Genomic DNA, 21519 nt, shown 5'->3' on the forward strand with positions numbered 1-21519 from the left:
TCAGACTGGAAGGAGGTAGCGTTTGGAGTTCCCCAGAGATCAGTCCGTGACCACAGTTGTTCACAGTTTAATGTCCTGGCGGAGGCAGCGAGATGTGAGATGTCCCAATCTGCTGGTGACGCAGAAAGTGTGGAGTTGGGGGAGGGGAGGCTATTCACATGCAATTTCGTAGCTTTGCAATCAGTACATAGTGCAACGTGGGGCTGCAGTGGCGGGTTCCAATCTGCTAATTAGATTTGCTGACCACAGTACATTGATCCGCCGGATCCCAAATAATAACGAGGCAGCCGACAGAGAAGAAGTCATCACCCCGACATAGTCATGTCAAGAAAACAACCTCTCCCTCATTGTAACGAAAACAAAGGAGCTGGTTGTGGATTACAGGAGGAATGGAGACAGGGAACAAATTCAACATTTCCAAGTCTGTTATTGACACAAATGCACATTTTAGTATTGATCATGACACAATGTATTTTAAATATCGTTAATGACATAAAACATATTTACAGATTGTTACTGACAGAGAATCGTATAATTTGTGTTCCGCGTATTATCTGAATGTACTTGCCTGTGATGCTGCCACAAGTCAGTGTTTCTCTGTCCCTGTACCTTCCCGTACTTGAGCACTTGGCAATAAATTCAACAGGACCTGAGAAATCTCAGTGAGATTTGATTAGTGATGATCATCTTGGCAACTCGGTAGGTCGAATGTATGCGACAGTACACTGTTAAATGCAAAACCCTGAGCATTGTCGATGATCAGAGGGATCTTAGACTCCAAGTTCATCGCTCCCTGAAAGAGACTGCACAGATTGATCCGGTGGTTAAGAGGGCAAATGACATGGTTGTCTTTATTAGTTGAAGCAGTGAGTTCAAAAGTCGGGAAGTTGTGTTGCGGCTGTTACGAGCCTGCGGTCGTACTGTGACTGTTTCTTTAAGAGCGCCGGCGTGAGGAGGCGGGACTATGACGTCAGTCACAGGCTGACAGCGCTGACTGTGGACTGAACCATCAGAGAGAGAGAGCGATCTGCAGACAGGCAGTCGGCCAGGAGATAGAGGGAGAGAGGGGAAGAGGGGGAGAGGGGGAGAGAGAGAGAGACTGGAAAAGCTGATCGCTTCAGTTAGTCGCAGCCGAGGCTTGGAACTCTCCTATGCCCACAAGAGTGGGTTGATCATCGGTACAACGAATGTGTGTGGCTGTCACTTCGTATAATCCATAGGAGTGGATTTTGGAATATCTTGTGTTAACCCTTGCCTGGGTATGTTGTGTGGTAACCCCTGGAAGACGGTATTCCTGTGACAGGTCACTTCGCTGATAACTCGTCTGTGGACGGATTCAGCGGATAAGAACTTCGACGGCGGTTGGTTGAAGTAACGGCCGTTTCTCTACGTTTCACCCTGGATTACAAATATCTCTCTCCTATCATTTATTCCGTGGATTACTGAACTTTCCTAATTTACCATCTCAAGACTCTGAGCTTTGTTCCCTCAGTCTCGATAGTCTGGGAGATATATTTACACACATATATACATAACACTGTTAACTTCCCTTCATTTCGTTAAGTTACTATATTATAAGTCGATACTACTAAAGATAATGGTGTTAACATCAAAACCAGACTCCAGTGTGAACCCTATTGCTGCTGGTTCGTTTCTAAAACGCCACAGTTTGGAACACATTTTTATAAAACTAGTTAGACCACATCTGGAGTGTTTCATACAGTTCTGGTCGCCCCCATTCTCGGAAGGATGTCGGGGCTTTGGACAGGGTGCAGAAGAGGTTTACCGGGACACTGCCTGGATTAGAGGGCAGGAGCTATAACGAGAGGCTGGACAAACTTGTGTTGTTTTCTCCAGAGCGGCGCAGGCTGGGGTGAGACTGGATGGACGTTTATAAGATTACGAGAGGAATAGATAGAGTGGACAGACGATATATTTTCCCTGGGGGTTGAAATGTCTAATCCAGTTAAGGTGAGTGGAGATGTGAGCGGCGTTTGCGTCTTTCCACAGAGTAGTGGGTAAACGGACATCTGTCTGGGGGTGAGAGACCAAAGGGGCCATGTGATCCCGTTTCCTGTTCACGTTTCTCTGCAGATCTGCAGCATCTGCGGGTCACTGATCTACGTGGACGTGTAGCTTCATCTTTCCCCGTTCAGACAAGGCAGTGAGATCCGGATCTGTCACGTCCTCTCGTTGTGGTGGACAATATGGTTTTTTTTCGGCAATATTTTCAGCATGTTTCATTCCACTGTTTTTACCTGCTGAAGTGCTGCCGATGTTTCTGGGTGTCTGACCCACTTATGTGAGAATTTAGCTTTTTATAATTATCTGAGCTTCTCATAAATGTGTACAGTTCAGTCAAGCTTCACTCCACTACTTCCAAAGCAACAACCCAGTCAGTCAAAAAGTTCCACACAATTAAAATAGTTTATTACATCTTTTTTTCATTTTGTACTATTTATATAATTTAACAATGTGATAGTTATATTCTTATATTAAATCACAATTGTTAAAATCTATGGTCAAAAATTAGGTTCTACTTCTGAACGAATTTCATGACATATGCCGGTGCTATTAAACTTGATTCTGATATTGATATGGGAGACCCACCACCAGTCACCTGATCCCAGTTACCGCAGATCGTAATGAGAGATTAAAGCCTTTTCTATTTATTTGCGTTCCTCAAAAAGACAACAGTTCAGTTTCCTTCTGTGGTTCCAGAGCAAAAGCTCAGTCTGTCTAATATTTGCACACAATTAAAATGGGGAATTTGTTTATTATCATCATGTACTGAACGACAGTGAAAATCTTCCCTGACATACCATCCACACAGATCGATACATTACAACGGTACATCGAGCTGATATACGATAAAACAATAACTGTAACAAACATTATGGCTGCAGAGAAAGTGCAGTGCAGATAGACATATGGTGCAGGGTCACGTCGAGTTACATTGTGAGGTCGAGTCCATTTTATCATTCATTTGGCTTATAACTGCAGACAGGAAGCCGTCCTTGAGCCGGGTGGTTCGCTTTAAGGCTTCTGTATCTCTTCCCCGATGGGGGAGCGGGTTTGCAGGAAGAATGTCCAGGTTATGAGGTTCTTTGTGTACATGCCCTGCTTTTCCGAGGGAGGGGAAGTGTACGGAGAGTCCATGGAGTGGAGGCTTGTTTCTCTGATGTTCTCTGCTCTCCAAAGTTCTCTGCAGTTCCTTGCAGTCATGGGCAGAGCAGTAGCCATACAAAGGCGTGAAGTATCGACAAGAAGCTCAGAGACATCGGCCTTCACCCTGCCTTGTGTAGCTGGATCCTGGACTTCCTGTCAGGTCACCGGCAGGTGGTAAGAGTGGGCTCCATCTCCTGTCTCTCTGACCCTCAGCACACATACCCCACAGTGTTGTCTCTTTGGCCCTCTCCTTTACTCTCTGTGCACCCATAACACTGTGTTGCCACCCACAGCTCCAACCTGCTAATGAAATTGGCTGACAACACTACATTGATTGGCCTAATCTCAATTAATAACTTTCAATCGATCAAATGCCTCCCGACAAGGTTCGGTCCAAACATACTTTTCACGCTTCTTCAGGAGATTGGTCAGAGAAAGAGCGATAGCAGCAAAGTTCTTACAGAACTTACGATAATATCCATCCATTCCCAGAAACCTTCTAAGAGCCTTCTTATCAGTCAGAATAGGAACTTGAGAAATTGCCTGGACTTTTGACCGAACAGGAGCCAACTTGCTTTGACCAACAACATAACCAAGACAGGTCACAGTGGCATGGCCAAATTCACTCTTAGCTAACTGTAAGGTCGTCCTGAGAAAGCCTGTTAAACGGCTTCTCGACTGCAGAGATATGCTTTTCCCAAGTGTCACTCCCTGTGGCTAAGTCATCAATATAGGCATCTGTGTGTTCTAACCCTGGAATTACAGAATCAATCATTCTCTGGAATGATCCTGGACCATTTTTCCTTCCAAAAGAGAAAACATTGTGTTCATACAACCCAGAAGGTGTCACAAATGCAGAAATTTCTCTACCTCTGTCCGTCAATGGATCACACCAATACCCTTTCAACAGATCAATCTTTGTAAGAAATTTAGCTTTTCCAGACTTATTGATGCAATCATCCTCCCTAGGGATAGGAGAGGATTCTGTTTTTGTTACTGCATTTACCTTCCCATAATCAGTGCAAAATCTAACACCACCATCAGGTTAAGGCACAATAACGCAGGGTGAGCTCCAATCTGATGCCAAAGGACTAATAATACCATTTTCATCATATATTCAATTCCTTGCTCAGCCAATTTACACTTTTCGACGTTCATGCAATATGGGTGTTGTTTAATCGGTTTGGCTTGACCAATATCTACATCATGTACTGCGACTGTGGTTTGCTTGGGAACATCGTGAAATAAATCTTTAAACATCAGGATTACTTCCTTCAGCTGTTGTTGTTGCTTTGGCTGCAGATGAGCCAACTCGTTAGCAATGTTTTCTGGAACAACCGAGTTTATTAGCCTAACTGGGACCATGTTTGGCTTGTGAAAATTCTCAGACGAGTCGATTGTTTCATTCTCAATATGTTTTGACAACAACACTCACAGACGGTGCCTGCTTGTCAAAATACGGCTTCATTATATTTATGTGTACCACCTGTGTTAGTTTACGTTGGTCGGGTGTTTTAATAGCATTATTCAGATCATTAATTTGAGAGACTATTTCAAGCACCTTATCTCCCACCTGATATTTTCTTTCTCAAGCCCACTTATCAAACCAACACTTCATTTTGTTTTGAGAGATCTTTAAGTTTTGTCTCACTAGACTACAGACTTGGTGTAGTTTATTCTTGAACTTCTAAACAGAGTCTAACAAGTTAACATGTACATCCCCATCAATCCACTGTTCCTTTAACAAGGACAAGGTTCCCCTCACTATAAATTTTAAAAAGGGTTCACCGAATGCAGTTATAGGGCAGAGTGGGGCCACTGGGGTGACCTGATTCGGTTTACCCACAACTTGACAAGTGCGACAGCTTCTGCAAAAGGTCACAACATCTTTCCTCAAATTAGGCCAGTAGAATTATTACATAACTGTTTACAGTTTTATTCACTCCAAAATGTCGACCTAATGGCATACTGTGGGCCAAAGTTAAAATTTCAGCCATATAACTTTAGGAACTACAACTTGGTGAACCATTTCCTATTCCTCACTCGCTGGTATAGCAGGTGGCCTCCACTTCCTCATTGACAATTCATCATGAGATAATACCCTACTGGCACATTCTTAATCTCATCATCTGAGAGGGCTGTTTCTTTTAAAGCTTCAATCTCAGGGTCTCGGTTCTGTTCTGCTATAAACTCCTTCCTAGACAGGGATAAATCTTTCTCATCAGACTTACGACTGAATCCTGTTGAAACAATGAAGGCAGAAATTCCCTGACAAGTCATCATAACCTGAATCCCGATTTTGGCTATCATGGGTATCAGAATCATGCTGCACAGATTCGTCTGCGTCGGCATACTTTTAGCCATACTTTGAGTTCCTGCGCAGGAAGGATAAATGTTAAAATCCATCTGTGGGTCGTCAGCGGTTGTCTTAGTTGTCAACAGCGCTGCAGGAACAATTTTAGGTCATTCCCTAACAGCAAACTAACATCTTCCAATGGTAAAATGGAGTATAATCCAATTTTAACAGGTCCCAAAAGCAACCCTGACAGTAAATTTACCTTGTACAATGGCACAGAAACCATGCTACCCCCAAAGCCTTTAATAAGATTTACTTCATCAGTGTTCGTCTCATCACCAAACTTTAGAACGCTGTCTAATATAAGTGACTGAGAATCCCCAGTAACTCGAAGAATTTTTGGTAGTTGGGTTGACCCTTCCTTTACTAATACAAACCCATTTGACATAAAATGATCAAAAGCCTTCTTAATTCAGTCAGAGTTCTCAGTCCATAACTGAGCCTCAACAGAATGTTCAGAACCCTGTGGGTTTATAGGTGCGTCAACAAACTGAACACCGGCATTTGGGACTGGCTTCTTTTCATTTTTCTTATTCAGGATAGAACAATTAGCCATCACATGACCAGCTTTCTTACAATAGTAACGAGCAAGACCAGAATATTTCTCTTTCAACTGCTTCCCTTCATCCTTACTCTTGTCACTAGTCCCAGCTGTAATCTCTGGTTTACCCTGGTGATCTCTGGCACTCTTTTGGAAGCTCTTATTTGGGATAATCTTAACCTTATGAGTAAAAGCAAACTCATCTGCTATTCTATCAGACTCCTGCAAATTGGCAGTATCCTTTTCATCTAAAGAGGTCTTTATGTCGTCAGGAGCACACCTTTTGAATTCTTCAATTAAAACTAACTCTTTCAAGCTATTAAAATCATCATATACTTATCATCATCATCATATATGTGCACCAGCGATCAAAACACACAGACTTCTCATAAGCAAATTACATATGTCCGGTTCACAGATTTCCACAAATTTCAAAACTTTTGCCTGTATGATTCTGGGACCAACTCGTAAGCTTTGAGCACAGCCTGTTTCACTATGTCACAATCAGCTGCTTCATCAACTGTCAAAGCAGAATAGGCTTGCTAAGCCTCCCCCTTTGTAAGAGAACCAACCCTCTTTTGGCCACTTTAAATTCTAAGCAACCTTCTCAAAATGCTGTAAGTATTTATCAACCTCTTTCTCATCAAATGGAGGTACCAATTTAATTTCCTGACTAGCCTCAAACTTATCACCAGAGTCTAACGCTAGACCCCTTTGCTGAAACCACTGTATCTTTTCCAGCTCGAATAGCCTCTGTCTTTCTGCTTCCTCCCTGTTTTTCTGCCTCCTCTCTGTTTTTCTGCCTCTATAGCCTCAAACTGCCTCTGCCTTTCTGCAGCCTCCATCTTTAATTTTTCTGACTCGTACTGGAGCTCAAGTTCACGAGGTTTACTTTCAGGAAACACCTCCAAGTCCTCCACTTTAAACACACCCTCAGATACATAATGTTCAGCTGTCACCCTCTGCATCTGTGCCCTCCTCATTGTCAATTTCAACATAGCAAGTTTTAACCTTCTAGCAAGACTCAACAACTCAATCCGTCTGGCATCCTCTAATGCCTCAGAGGTTCCCGCTTCCAAACAATAATCAGCATCCGCTGCTGATTTTCCACACACAAATAAATCAGAAGGGACTTCCCCAATGAAATCGATAATTAATGACTACGCCCTCATAGCTGTTCATATCCCAGATGCAGGCCCCAATTTTGTTATGAATCGTAAAGCTTTAGAAACGAATCAGCACCAATAGACTACACCTGGAACAACACACATAAAATACTGGTGGAACACAGCAGGCCAGGCAGCATCTATAAGGAGAAGCACAGTCGACGTTTCAGGCCGAGACCATTCATCAGGACTGCCTGAGACTGCCTGACGAAGGTTCGCGGCCTGAAACGTCGACTGTGCTTCTCCTTATAGATGCTGCCTGGCCTGCTGTGTTCCACCAGCATTTTGTATGTGTTTGAATTTCCAGCATCTGCAGATTTCCTCGTGGAGACTACACCAGGAGTCTGTTTTTGATCTTAAAACTATCTTTATTAGAATCTACTTATAATATAGTAACTTAAGCAAGATAAACAAAAGTTAACAGTGTTATGTGTATATATGTGTGTAAATATAAATCCAAAACTATTGAGCTAGGGGGAAACAAGGCTTGGAGTCTTCAGATGGTAAATTATGAAAGTTCAGTTCAACCACGGAATAACTGATGAGAGAGATATTTGTAATCCAGGGTAAATGTCGATAGAAGGCAATTATGTCGAATTCCGCAGGTTCCATGGTGGTAAAACAAGAGAACAGTCACTGTAGATTTTATCTGTCATCCTTCCAAATCCACATACTAATTATCACCCAAAGTGACTTGTCACAAGGCATATTGTCTTCAAGTGAATTACCACACCACACCCAGGCAAGGGGTAACACATCAGTGGTCTTCACAGGATACCCCAAATCAGATCCACTCCTATGGATCAAACGAGGTGACAACCACACATTCGATGTATGATGAATCGATAATTAACCCACACTTGTGGGCATAGGAAAATTCCAAACAGTGACCCTTGGCACCTATTTCCCTTGTATCGATCTTTCCATTTTTCCTCCTTCATCTCCGTCTGACTCTGAGTGTCTGTGTCCTCAGTTAAAACTAAACAAGCTGTGAGTGATGTAAACAAGCTGCAAGTCAAACTGATTCACCTTCCTAATCTCTCTCTCTTAAAATGACAGTCCACAGCAAACAAAACCTAGGGATTCATAACAACTGACTGGTGTGCCAGTAGTTGGGATGACTGAGTGAATCCTATCCCACATTCTCAGCAGGTAAATGGCTCCTCTCCAGTGTGAACTCGCTGATGTCTCTGTAGTGTGGAAGAGCGAGTGAATCTCTTCCCACATTTTGAGCAGGTGAATGGCCTCTCTCCAGTGTGAGCTCGCTGATGTTCCAGCAATCTGGATGACTCAGTGAATCTCTTCCCACAGACTAAGCAGATGAACGGCTTCTCCCCAGTGTGAACTCGCTGATGTACCAGTAGGGTGGATGAGTGACTGAATCTCTTCCCACATTCTGAGCAGGGGAATGGCTTCTCTCCAGTGTGAACTCGCTGATGATTCTGCAGGTCGGATGAGCGAGTGAATCTCTTCCCACATTTTGAGCAGAGGAACGGCTTCTCCCCAGTGTGAACTCGCTGGTGTTTCAGAAGGTTGGATGACAGAGTGAACCGTTTCCCACATTCTGTGCAATTGAACGGCTTTTCACCGGTGTGAGCTCTCTCATGTCTCAGTAGGTAGGATGACTGAGTGAATCCCTTCCCACATTCTGAGCAGGTGAATGGCTTCTCCCCAGTGTGAGCTCGCTGGTGTCTCTGTAGTTGGGATGATTGAGTGAATCCCTTCCCGCATTCTGAGCAGATGAACGGCTTCTCCCCAGTGTGAGCTCGCTGGTGACTCTGTAGGGTGGATAACTCAGTGAATCTCTTCCCACATTCTGAGCAGGTGAATGGCCTCTCTCCAGTGTGAACTCGCTGATGACTCCGTAGGTTGGATGACTGAGTGAATCCCTTCCCACATTCTGAACAGGTGAACGGCTTCACCCCAGTGTGAATTCGCTGATGTCTCTGTAGGGTGGATAACTCACTGAATCCTTTCCCACATTCTGAGCATGTGAATGGCTTCTCCCCAGTGTGAACTCGCTGATGTCTCAGTTGGCTGGATAAAGCACTGAATCCTTTCCCACATTCTGAGCAGGTGAATGGCTTCTCCCCAGTGTGAACTCGCTGATGTACCAGTAGGTTGGATAAATCACTGAATCCTTTCCCACATTCTGAGCAGGTGAATGGCTTCTCCCCAGTGTGAACTCGCTGATGTACCAGTAGGTTGGATGACCGAGTGAATCTCTTCCCACAGACTGAGCAGGTGAAGTGCCTCTCTCCAGTGTGAACTCGCTGGGGACTCCGTAGGTTGGATGACTGAGTGAATCTCTTCTCACATTCTGAACAGGTGAACGGCCTCTCCCCAGTGTGAACTCGCTGGGGACTCCGTAGGTTGGATGACTGAGTGAATCCCTTCCCACAGACTGAACAGGTGAATGGCTTCTCCCCAGTGTGAACTCGCTGGTGAGCCATAAGGTCAAATGACTGAGTGAATCCTTTCCCAGAAATTCAGCAGATCACCAGCCTCTACCAGGTGTGGTGTGAACTGACTGGTGTGTCCACAGGTCCAACTGAATCCTTTCTCACACACAGAACAGATGAATGGCCTTGCCCAGTGTGAACTTGCTGATGTACCTTCAATTGTGATAACTGAGTGAATCTATTCCCACTGTCTGAGCGGGTGAACAGCCTTTCTCCTGTGTAAGATGACTGGCTTGCTATTTGGTCAAATGATCAATTGAATCCCTCTCCACAGTCTGAGCAGGAAGGATAGTCGATTGAATCCCTCGCTCCACTTCTTAAATATCCAGACAGAGACAGCAAAACTGGCGTTTTCTGTTTGAGATCCCCGGCGACAAATTCCTTCTCGTTTTTAACCTATGAAAAGATTTACAAAATCCATCAATGGGTTTAGGACAACATTTCAGATGAGATTACTTGAGATGCCATGGTTTGACTTGGTATCACACGGTTACAGTGAGGTTCAACCCAAGTTGGACAGAGAAATCATCTTCTGACTGGGCAGAGTGCTGGTATCTGGAATGACCATCAATTCCCTGAAGCTCTTCCTGTCTCTATAAGAATGGGACATTTCTGCCGTCTCCAATCTGTGACCTGGCTCAGTTTGACTCTCTCCATTGGTATTATTCCCTGTTCCTGCTGAGCTGCATGGGTGCCTGGCCCCACAGTAACTGAAACAGTCTCACGTAAATTGTCTTTGTGGATGTGCATCTGGGAATTCTTTTATGTATTATTAACTTAAAGTGCTACAGCTTTAACACCATATAAAAAAATTCCTGCTGAGATGACTGGTTGGTCCGCACAGCTGGTAAAAGGGGTTAGAGTGAATTTTTGTAATATTTCAAGTTCTTGTAGAAAAGTACAACACAGAAACAGGTCCTTTGGGCCATCTAGTCTTGTGCTGAACTATTTAAATTGCCCCTCCCACACTCCTACAATCCAGGTACCTACACGAACTTCCTAAATGTTGAAATCGAGCTCGCGTGCACCACTTGTGCTGGCTGCTCATTCCAAACCTAGATGACCATCTGTCTGCAGAAGTTTCCCCTCATGTTCCCCTTAACATTTCACCTTTCACCCTTAACCCCTGGCCACTGGTTGAAGTCCTACCCAATCTCAGTGGAGAAAGCCAGCTTGCATTTACACTATCTATGCCCCTCTACCACAATCAAATTTCACCTCAATCTTCTACATTCCAAAGAATAAAGTCCTGACCTGTTCAATCTTTCCTTATAACCCAAGTCCTCCAAACTTGACAACAGCCTTGTGAATTTTCTCTGAAATCTTTGAATCTCTTTTAAATCTTTCCTGTCAGTAGGTGACCAAAACATCACACAATACTCCAAATTAGGCCTCTTTTACAAGTCAACATAATATCCATCTATTGTCAGGATTTGGTTCACGAAAGCCAATGGGCTAAAATCTTTCTTTCCGTCACTATCTAACTGTGATACCACTTTCAGTGAATTAAGGACTTGTATTCCCAGGTCCCTTTCTTCTACAACACTCCTCCGTGCCCGACCAGTCACTGTGAAAGACCTCCCTTGGTAGGTCAAACCAAAGTGCAACAGCTCACACTGGTCTGAATTAAATTCCATTTTCCATTTCTCAAACCATTTTCCCAGGGGGTCCAGATTGCACTGCAAGCCATGATAGTCTTCCTCGCTGTCCACTACACCACCAGTCTTGGTGGTCATAAATCTGCTAATCCAGTTAACCACACTATCATCCAGATTACTGATATAGATGACAAACCACAACAGATCTAGCACTGATCCCTGTGGCAACCACTAGTCACAGGCCTCCAGTCAGAGAGGCAACCATCTGCTATCACACTCTGGCTTCTGCCAAAGACAGTGTCTCATCCAATTTACTGTCTCATCTAGAATGCTGAGTGACTGAACCTTCTTGACCAACCTCCCATATGAGACTGTGTCAAGTGCCTTGCTAACGTCCATGTAGACAACATCCACTGCCTTGTTTTCAACCACTTTCCTGATAACTTCCTCAAGAGACTCTGTAAGACTGGTTAGACATGACCTACCATGCACAAAGCCATGCTGTCTATCCTTAATCAGTCCACATCTATCCAAATACTTATATTTCCGGTTCTTGCACATACGTTCCAGTAACTTTCCCACTATTCACTACTAGTCACCACACCGTGGGTTTGGAGATTTCCCTTGAATTTCATAGAATCATAGAAATCTATAGCACATTACAGATCCTTTGGCCCACAGTGCTGTGCCGACTATGTAACTTACTCTAGAAGCTGCCGGGAGTTTCCCTAGCACATAGTACTCTATTTTTCTGAGCTCCATGTAACTATCTAAGAGAGTGTTAAAAGTCCCTGTTGTATCCGCCTCGACAACCACTGCTGGCAGTGCATTTGACACATCCAACACTCTCTGTGTAAAAAACCTACCCCTGACATCCCCTCCGCATATATTTCCAAGCACCTTAAAACTATGCCCCCTCCTGTTAGCCATCTTAATGCTGGGGAAAAATCCTCTGGCTATCCACACACTCAATGCCCCTCATCATCTTATACACCTAAAAAAGGCTCTAGACATTAGCAAGGAAATTATACATTGCTCTGAGGATTTGTTAGAAGTAAGCAAAATTATGAGGGTATAGATAGGGTAAATGCAAGCAGCTTTTTCCACTGAGGTTGGGTGGGACGACAACCAGAGGTCATGGGTAAGTGGGGAAGGTGAAAATTTAATGGGAACATTTGGAAAAGTTCTTTGCTGAAATGGTCGTGAGAGTGCAGAATGAGATGTCAGCACTAGTGGTGAATATGAGCTCGATTTCACCATTAAGAGAAGTTTGACAGGTACCTGGATGGTAGGGGTATGGAGGGTGATGATCCCAGTGCAGGTAGTTGCAGGTAGCTTAAATGTTTTTGTGGCATTGACTAAATGGGCCAAATAGCCTGTTTCTCCACTGAACTTCTCCATGTTTCTGCGACAGAGAAGCTGGCCAAACTTGTTTGGAAGAGAAAAGGTTGGAGTGACAATGGAGCAGCAATGGCTGGAGTTTCTGGGAGCAATTCGAGAGCTGAGTAATCGATACATCCCAAAGACGTGGAAGCATTGGAATGGCAGCAGGGCACAACGTGGGTTAAATGAGAATCCAAAACCAACATAAAAGCAGAGGAGAGAGCAAACAAAAGAGCAAAAGACCATTAGGAAGCTTTTAGAATCCAACAGAAGACAACTAAAGGAAAGTCAGATGAGTTCAGGAGTGGAATTATGAAATGGTTGTCATTAATGAGTTTTGGTTGCACCCAACAGTCCGCGGCATTTAGAGGAATGAGATATCCAGGGCCTCAATATCTCTTGAAAACCAAGATTCCCTGCACTAGTTACCATTCAACTTTTATTTTGTCAGACACATACAAACTCTACACCCTTAAAATTTCACTTCTGAAGAACTCCCACTTACCAAGTTCTCCTTTGCTAAAAAACATCCTGTCCCAATCCACACTTGTTAAATCCTTGCAAATATCATAAAAATTGGCCTTTCTCCAATTTAGAATCTCAAGAGAGGTCCAGGCCTCTGCTTTTCTGTATTTACTTGGAATCTCATAATCAGTAGATACAAAGTGTTCCCATACACTAATTTCTGTCACTCGCCCTAGATCACTTCCCAATAGCTTATTGCACACTTCTACATCGGGAATTTTACATACTGATTAAGGTAGATTTGATAAGCTCGACCCGATCTAGTCTTTTTACAGCCTAGGATTCCAGTCAATAAATGGAAAGTTAAAATCACTCACTTTATCAACCTTTGTTTCTTGGCATAGTCCGCAATCTCTCTACAGATTTGTTCCTTGAAATCCCTCAGACTGTTGGGCGCAAGCAAGTCCAAGTAATGGCTACAATATCATAATTTCATGTCCTGAGGTCTGAATGACATCTGTTTGGTGTCAAAAAAAGAACCTGGCCCTCAATGTCACTGAAACAAAGGAGCTGGCTGTAGACTACAGGAGAAATGGAGACAGGCTGACCCAGGATCTGGGGTTGAGAGGGTGAACAGCTTTAAGTTCCCTGGCACACACAACACCGAGGATCTCACCTGGTCTGTACATACTGGCTGTGTGGTGAAAAAGGCACAACAGCACCACTTTCACCGCAGGCGGTTCAGGAAGTGTGGGACGGGGCCCCAAATACTAACAACTTTCCACAGGGACACAATTGAGAGCATCCTGACTGGCTGCATCACTGCCTGGTATGGGTGCTGTACTTCACTCAGTTGCAGGACTCTGCAGAGAGTGGTGCAGACAGCCCAGCGCATATGTAGATGTGAACTTCTCACTATTTAGGACATTGACAAAAACAGGTGTGTAAAAAGGGCCACTGTGTAAAAAGGATCATTGGGGACCAGAGTCACCCCAACCACAAACTGTTCCAGCTGCTACCATCTGGGCAACGGTACCACAGCCAGAAAGCCCGGACCAACAGGCCTAGGGACAGCTTCTTCCACCAGGCCCTCTGATTGATTAATTCATGCTGATACATTTGTACTTTTATTTATCCTGACTGTCCTGTTGTACATACTATTTATTATAAACTATTAAAAAATTTAACATTGCACATTTAGACAGAGACATAACATAAAGATTTCTACAACTCATGTATGAAGAATGTAAGTAATAAAGTCAATTCGATTCAATTCAACCTCTCCACTATCTGTTCTGTCATTCTGACTCCAATCCTCCCTGCAACTTTAGTTTAACCACCCACCCCACAGGGGAGCACCAGCAAGCCTTGCCACTAGGATACTCATCCCTTTCTAGTTCTGTTCCACTAACTAACAAATCCCCTATCACCCCTTTGACTTTCCTCTGCCAGGTAATTCCCCCCAACAGTTTCTAAAGTGTCCACCTGTTGTTGTGTGGGATAGCAACAAGAGTTCTCGGCGATGGCTATTTAACCTCATTCCCCTTCCTGACTCTCACCCAGTTTCCTGTGTCCTGCACCCTGGGTACAACTCACCTCTCTGCACGTCATACCTATCACACCCTCTGACGCTTGGATGATGCGGAATTCATCCAGTTCCAGCTCTAACTCCTTAAAGTGCAGCTGGATATACGTGAGGGCGTCAGGGACACTGGAGGTCTCCCCGCCTTCCCACCAATATCCCCTCTAATTTGTAATGACCAGTGTGTGCAAAACCTTGTACTGTACAATTTTTACCCAGTGACAACAACATGTGCAAACTGAATTTTATATAGAGAGGTATTCATTTCAACAGCGAGCAAGTCACTGTCAGTAAGAACTTTAATCTCCTCTGGTTGAGTCTTGATTGAGTTCATCTGCACTCTCACACAACCTAAGTAACAGGTTAATGAAGGATTTACTCGCCGCTGCTTTTGCAAACCACCTATTTGTGATTTTCTTGCTAAATGATGCTTTCAGTTTCAGATTTCCAAATATCACTCCACTTCTTCCCACTTGAAAATTCTCCAGCAACTCTTGCATCACCACAATACACACAGTATTGTACATAAATATTTCCCCTGAAGTCTCACCCAGGTGATTGACAGAGGTGAACTCAGTGATGGTAATGCAAAGGAAGGCAGTAGTCTGTCTCCCTGGAGTCTGGCACATTTGTGATGTGAAAGCTACTCGTTGGCCAGGGCAAAGGTGTTTGATATCATTATGTAGCCAGACAGAATTGGTGGAAGCATGTTCTCACTGGTAGAAAATTGCAGACCGAGAGGAGGTAGAACAAGCAACACACACAAAATGCTGGAGGAACTCAGCAGGCCAGGCAGTATCTATGGAAAAGAGTACTAATGCTGAATTCCTCCAGCAATTTGTGTGTGTAGCTTGGATTTGCAGCATCTGCAGATTTCCTCTTTGTGATTGGAGGTAGAACAAAGATGATTTTCTCAACTGGTGAAGTAAAAGATTTTAGAGCCATAGAATAGAACACTACAGCACAGTACAAGCCCTTCAGCCCTCCATGTTGTGCCAACCCATATAAACCTTAAAAAAAAGAACTAAACCCACACTACCCCGTAACCCTCCATTTTTCTTTCATCCATGTGCCTGTCCAAGAGGATGTTAAATACCCCTAATGTTTTAGCCTCCACCACCATCCCTGGCAAGTCATTCCAGTCACTCACAACCCTCTGTGAAAAAAAAACTTACCCCTGATGTCTCCCCTAAACTTCCCTCCCTTAATTTTATACATATGCCCTCTGGTGTTTGCTGTTGGTGCCCTGGGAAACGGGTACTGACTATCCACCCTGTCTATGCCTCTCGTAATCTTTTAGCCCTCTATCAAGTTCTAGACCAGGCATGGGCAAACTACGGCCCGCGGGCCATATGCGGCCCGTTAAGCTTTTTAATCCGGCCCGCAGAACTTGACGAAATTATATTAATAAACCTTGTTAATGTCTTTTCCCCGCAATTCTGGTGTTTTCCCAATAGATGACGCACTCTATATACATTGACCTTTGTTGAGGTGCAGCGTATTACTCCACATTTGCGCTTTACTCTTTGTTCGGCTCGACCTATTTGTGTGAACAGGCGTTCAGCGTCATGAACATCAACAAAGCCAGCCACAGATCCAAGTTAACTGACCAACACCTCAGATCCATCCTGAGAATCGCCACAACAAAACTAAATCCAGACTTTGATGCGCTAACTAAAAAGGGAGACCAACAACACTGTTCCCACTGAAATTAAAAATAAGTTTCTTCGTTGTGTTATGTAAAAAATGCATTTGAAAATATTTTTTTCAATAAGCCTTACATGTTACATGTCATTCCTGTTAAGTGATGGACACGAGTAGTACGCAGGTGCACGTACGTTCTCAAAATAAAAAATGCACTCCAGATCAATAACGCGCTCCGCATACTGGCATGCTGGCATTGTTCTGTCTTTGTGCTGGTCGTTGTTGAGTTTTGGCACAGTGGACAATTGAATAAGAAGGAGTAGGACAAGTAGACCTGCATCTCCTACCGGTTTTGAAATAAAGACAGTCAGGAGGAGAGTGATGATGATAATACCTTGAAGGATACAGAATTTTCAGAGCTTTAAAATAATAACTGTTACTATTTTAAAAAGCTGTATTTTATTCATTTAATTTTCAGTGTTTTAAAAGTCATTTCAATAAATAACCAAATACCATGGGACTTCAAAGACAGATATTTTGTTGTAATGCATTTGTTCATTTTCAATTGAAATTAAAGCACATGTTTTCTACATATCCCATGATATTTTATTTTCTCTTATGAGGTGTATTACCAAAACACTCCGTCCATCTGCTCCTGGTCTGGCCCCCCTGTCAAATTTTAGAACCCTTTGTGGCCCACAAGTCAAAAAGTTTGCCCACCTTTGTTCTAGACCTTTCATATTATTTCACATTTCATAAAGATTGAAACAGAATAGGCTGAAACACACTGTTCAAAAGTGCTGGCGATCAATCCACTTGGTGCATTGACTCATTACATTTTTTGGGTTTATGTTTGTCAGAAACACATCCAACAGATTTCCCATCAGAAGTGCAGGAAAATTCTGGACCTGATTTCAAATGAACCACTGAGCACTCTGAAAAAAAGGTGCGGCAGAGGCCGATTTCTCCCTTGTGCTTTTATTTTTAGTGTGAACTATGTAACATTGGTGGTGATTAATGATCATTACTTTCAGGCGACAGCCCTCCAAACATGTGACGAACCACAGTAAAACTTAGTGAACCTGCCATGGTTGGGTCTTGGGTGTCGGACCAGCAGATTTTCTGTATTATTAGATGTTCTCATATTAAACATCATACCTCACTTCCAAATCACTGTTTTTAGACATCACATTATAGAATGATATGTTCCACATAACCTGCAAGTTTAAAAGAAGCTCAGAAAATAAGGTCAAAGTAAGTTTCAAAGGCATCTCGGAAACAGAAACGTGCAAGTTTAAAGGGAGCAGAGATACCTGACTGACCTGCTTGAGGTGTTGAGCCACCTAAAATGCATTCTTGAACGTATAGTGTAGATTTAAAGCAATAATTGGATTTAAATTATTTTATTAAATTAACATTATCTTGGATCTCTTAATCGTAATTCACATTTAATGTAGGATTAACCTTTCTGCATTTGGATAACTACAATTTTTGTTCTTTTCTTTCGAAAAATGCAGTCACATCATAACACTATTCAAACTTCAGACCAAAAGTCTTCTTTTTCCCCCTTCTATTTTTTCCCAGGAAAAAAATACTATAAACTTTTTGCTATTTAAAATTGGTAACATTTATCAATTCATGCTGTTGTTTAAAATTAAATTGCTTAACTCCATGAAGCAAACTTGTAAGTTCACTAGCTAATAAAGAATTGAACAAAGAGGATTGTATATTTTACGCACAAAGCAGCATAATATCAATGCTCCTACATCATAAATTGGGAGACAAATGTACACATCCCAACCTTATTAGGTATTTGTACTCAATTTTTCCCACAGATGGTGAACTGCTAATCTTGGCTGGTTCATGAGGCACAGCATGGAGTAGATCTGAAGGGAGCTGGAGTGGTTTGTGTATTTGCAGCAGTGCTGGGAGGAAAAATCAGCATGAATGATGAATGTCTTTAATGTCCCTTCCTATAAAATGCTCGACAGATGGTTCACACTTATTTGACCTTGAGCTTTTTTTTAAAACCATATTACACTTTAGTCAGGATTACTTAGAATTTCAACATCTCTCTTCCAGTGAAAATAATAAGTGGGAAGGGGTATAATTTAAAGATCCTATATATTCAGTTTAATCCACCCCGTTCTAATGAAATGTTTATTCAGTTATTTATGCTATTGACAAGGCTCTGAATAAAGCAAATGAGGACCAATAGGTGTGGTCCATTCTTACAACCAGTTCAATGGCATAATTTTAAACTCACTTCCCCAAGTTTTCACATTTAGGAGCAGAATCACAAGAAGAGCTGGCAAATGACCAGGGAAAGCTTCACACAGAATCACAGAATAATTATTATAAAATTATTGTTGGCATGAAAGGAGATCATCAACCAGAACTATCCTTTCAACAACAATCCTTTTCTCTTGCCCTGCATCACTGCAAAAATTCACTCTCATTTCCTTTCCAATTCTATTTGAAAGTACTGTCTTAGTCTTCGACAGTACTGTCCTGTGGATATCCAGTAACTGTGCTCTGGAAGTCCAATCCAAAGTAGAATCTTTGCTAATCTACAATGCTAGCAATGTACCTCACCATACTTTATCCCTATTTTCTAATCACAGGAAAGACTAAGTACTAATTTAAAACAAAGGCTAAGATTTAAACTTTCATCTTATGGTGATGATCATCTAATGTTATACTGCTATATATAAATAAAAGGGGTGATAGATAAGTTTGTGGCCTAAGGTAGAAGGAGACAATTTTAGAAAACCCAGCACATCTATTTTTCAACATAGTCCACTCCTACATTTACACACTTAGTCCAGCGGTCGTGTAACATACGGATCTTGGACCTCCAGAAAGTGTCCACAGATGGGTGATGTAAAAGATTTTGTTCCCTTTCTCCGAGTTCCTAATCCTTGCATTTAGATAGCTGGAGCTCAGCTCTGTCTGAGAGATCCATCGGTTCCCATTCCCTCATCAGCCGGGAGCTCCCCGGGGCCCGTGTACGGATCGTGGGGCTGAGAGAGAGGGAAGAGAGCAGGACTGTGCCGGGATTGCTGGCCACGGTGTCCGAAATTCAAAGGAATTATCCCGAAGTCTGTGTTTCAGATAAAAACACGGAGAATCACTCTTACCTGCATCCGACATTTTCAAATCCTTCTGTGTACTGCGCGCATGCCTGAAACTCAGGGACTTCCTCAGCCTGACGCCTGCGCATTTCATCGGCGCTTCAGCGCCGGCGAAATTCTTAATGAATGGCCCTATGGGTAATCACGGTGCCATTAAACATTTGTGCAAGCACCGGTTCAATGTCCATACCTCATTCTTTTCGTGTGTATAGAAAAATGTACACATCCCAATCTTATTAGGTATTTGTACTCAATTTTTCCCACAGATGGTGAACTGCTAATCTTGGCTGTTTCATGAGGCACAGCATGGAGTAGATCTGAAGGGAAGTGGGGTGGTTTGTGTATTTGCGGCAGTGCTGGGAGGAAAAATCAGCATGAATGATGAATGTCTTTAATGTCCCTTCCTATAAAATGCTCGACAGATGTTTCACGCTTATTTGACCTTGAGCTTTTTTTCTAAAACCATATTACACTTTAGTCATGATTACTTAGAATTTCAACATCTCTTTTCCAGTGAAAATAATAAGTGGGAAGGGGTATAATTTAAAGATCCTATATATTCAGTTTAATCCACCCCGTTCTAATGAAATGTTTATTCAGTTATTTATGCTATTGACAAGGCTCTGAATAAAGCAAATGAGGACCAATAGGTGTGATCCATTCTTACAACCAGTTCAATGGCATAATTTTAAACTCACTTCTCCAAGTTTTCACATTTAGGAGCAGAATCACAAGAAGAGGTGGCAAATGACCAGGGAAAGCTTCACACAGAATCACAGAATAATTATTATAAAATTATTGTTGGCATGAATGGAGATCATCAATCAGAACTATCCTCTCAATTCCAATCCTTCTCTTGCCCTGTATCACTGCAAAAATTCCCGCTCATTTCCTTTCCAATGCTATTTGAAAGTACCATCTTAGTCTTTGACAGTACTGTCCTGTGGATATCCAGTAACTGTGCTCTGGAAGTCCAATCCAAAGTAGAATCTTTGCTAATCTACAATGCTAGCAATGTACCTCACCATACTTTATGTCCAGTAATTTAACCAAGATTCCGATTTTCTAATCACAGGAAAGACTAAGTACTAATTTAAAACAAAGGCTAAGGTTTCAACTTTCATCTTATGGTGATGATCATCTAATGTTATACTGCTTTTCCATATATATATATATATATATATATAAATAAATAGATAGATAGATAAATAAATAAATAAATAAGGAATGACAGATAAGTTTGTGGCCTAAGGTAGAAGGTCAATTTTAGAAAATCTAGCACATCTATTTTTCAACATAGTCCACTCCTACATTTACACACTTAGTCCAGCGGTCGTGGAGCTTACGGATCTTGGACCTCCAGAGAGTGTCCACAGATGGGTGATGTAAAAGATTTTGTTCCCTTTCTCCGAGTTCCTAATCCTTGCATTTAGATAGCTGGAGCTCAGCTCTGTCTGAGAGATCCATCGGTTCCCATTCCCTCATCAGCCGGGAGCTCCCCGGGGTCCGTGTACGGATCGTGGGGCTGAGAGAGAGGGAAGAGGGCAGGACTGTCCCGGGATTGCTGCCCACGGTCTCCGAAATTCAGAGGAATTATCCCGAAGTCGGTGTTTAAGATAAAAACACGGAAAATCACTCTTACCTGCAACCGACATTTTCAAGGCCTCGTGTGCTGCGCGCATGCGTGATACTCGGGGACGTCGTCAGCCTGACGCCTGCGCAGTTCATCAGTGCTTCAGCGCCTGCTAAGATTTATTCGCGCAGGGCCTTTTGGGTAATACCGGTGCCATTAAACAGTTCTTGAAGTACCGGTTCAATGTCCATATCTCATTTTTTTTCGGGTATATAGAAAAAGTCTGCAGCTTTTTTAACTCAGGAAGCGGCTCACATGAACAATATACTCAATATCAACGTGTATTTAATGCCAAAGTAAAATGTGGATATAAAACACAAGAGATTCTGCAGTGGCTGGACATACAGAGACGCGCACACACACAAAATGCTGGAGGAGCTCTGCAGT

At 42.7% G+C, this 21519-nt stretch overlaps 1 protein-coding gene across 3 annotated transcripts; it reads right to left on the reverse strand.

Annotated features, from left to right (window-relative positions):
• Positions 1 to 7499: 7499 nt before the first annotated feature.
• On the reverse strand, positions 7500 to 21206 carry LOC132388044 (zinc finger protein 271-like). Of its 3 annotated transcripts, none has more exons than XM_059960393.1 (2): positions 21142 to 21206; positions 7500 to 10089 (listed from the first exon to the last, which is right to left on the reverse strand). In XM_059960393.1, the coding sequence occupies exon 2, from the start codon at positions 9682 to 9684 to the stop codon at positions 8377 to 8379; it is 1308 nt and encodes a 435-aa protein (XP_059816376.1). In that variant the 5' UTR covers positions 9685 to 10089; positions 21142 to 21206; the 3' UTR covers positions 7500 to 8376. The 3 variants fall into 3 exon arrangements, 2 of the variants coding, with proteins under 2 accessions (XP_059816376.1, XP_059816377.1); XM_059960394.1 differs by lacking the exon at positions 21142 to 21206 and adding an exon at positions 19506 to 19612; XR_009510123.1 differs by lacking the exon at positions 7500 to 10089 and adding an exon at positions 17184 to 19468 and having other exon boundaries at positions 21142 to 21204.
• Between the last annotated feature and the right edge of the window lie 313 nt (positions 21207 to 21519).

This window comes from Hypanus sabinus, unplaced genomic scaffold (genome assembly GCF_030144855.1).
Source record: "Hypanus sabinus isolate sHypSab1 unplaced genomic scaffold, sHypSab1.hap1 scaffold_259, whole genome shotgun sequence".
Lineage (NCBI taxonomy): Eukaryota > Metazoa > Chordata > Chondrichthyes > Myliobatiformes > Dasyatidae > Hypanus > Hypanus sabinus.

Bases quoted from the DNA above. Each gene is read 5' to 3' on its own strand.
- LOC132388044 (XM_059960393.1), bottom strand. From the start codon at position 9,684: ATGGCTCACCAGCGAGTTCACACTGGGGAGAAGCCATTCACCTGTTCA.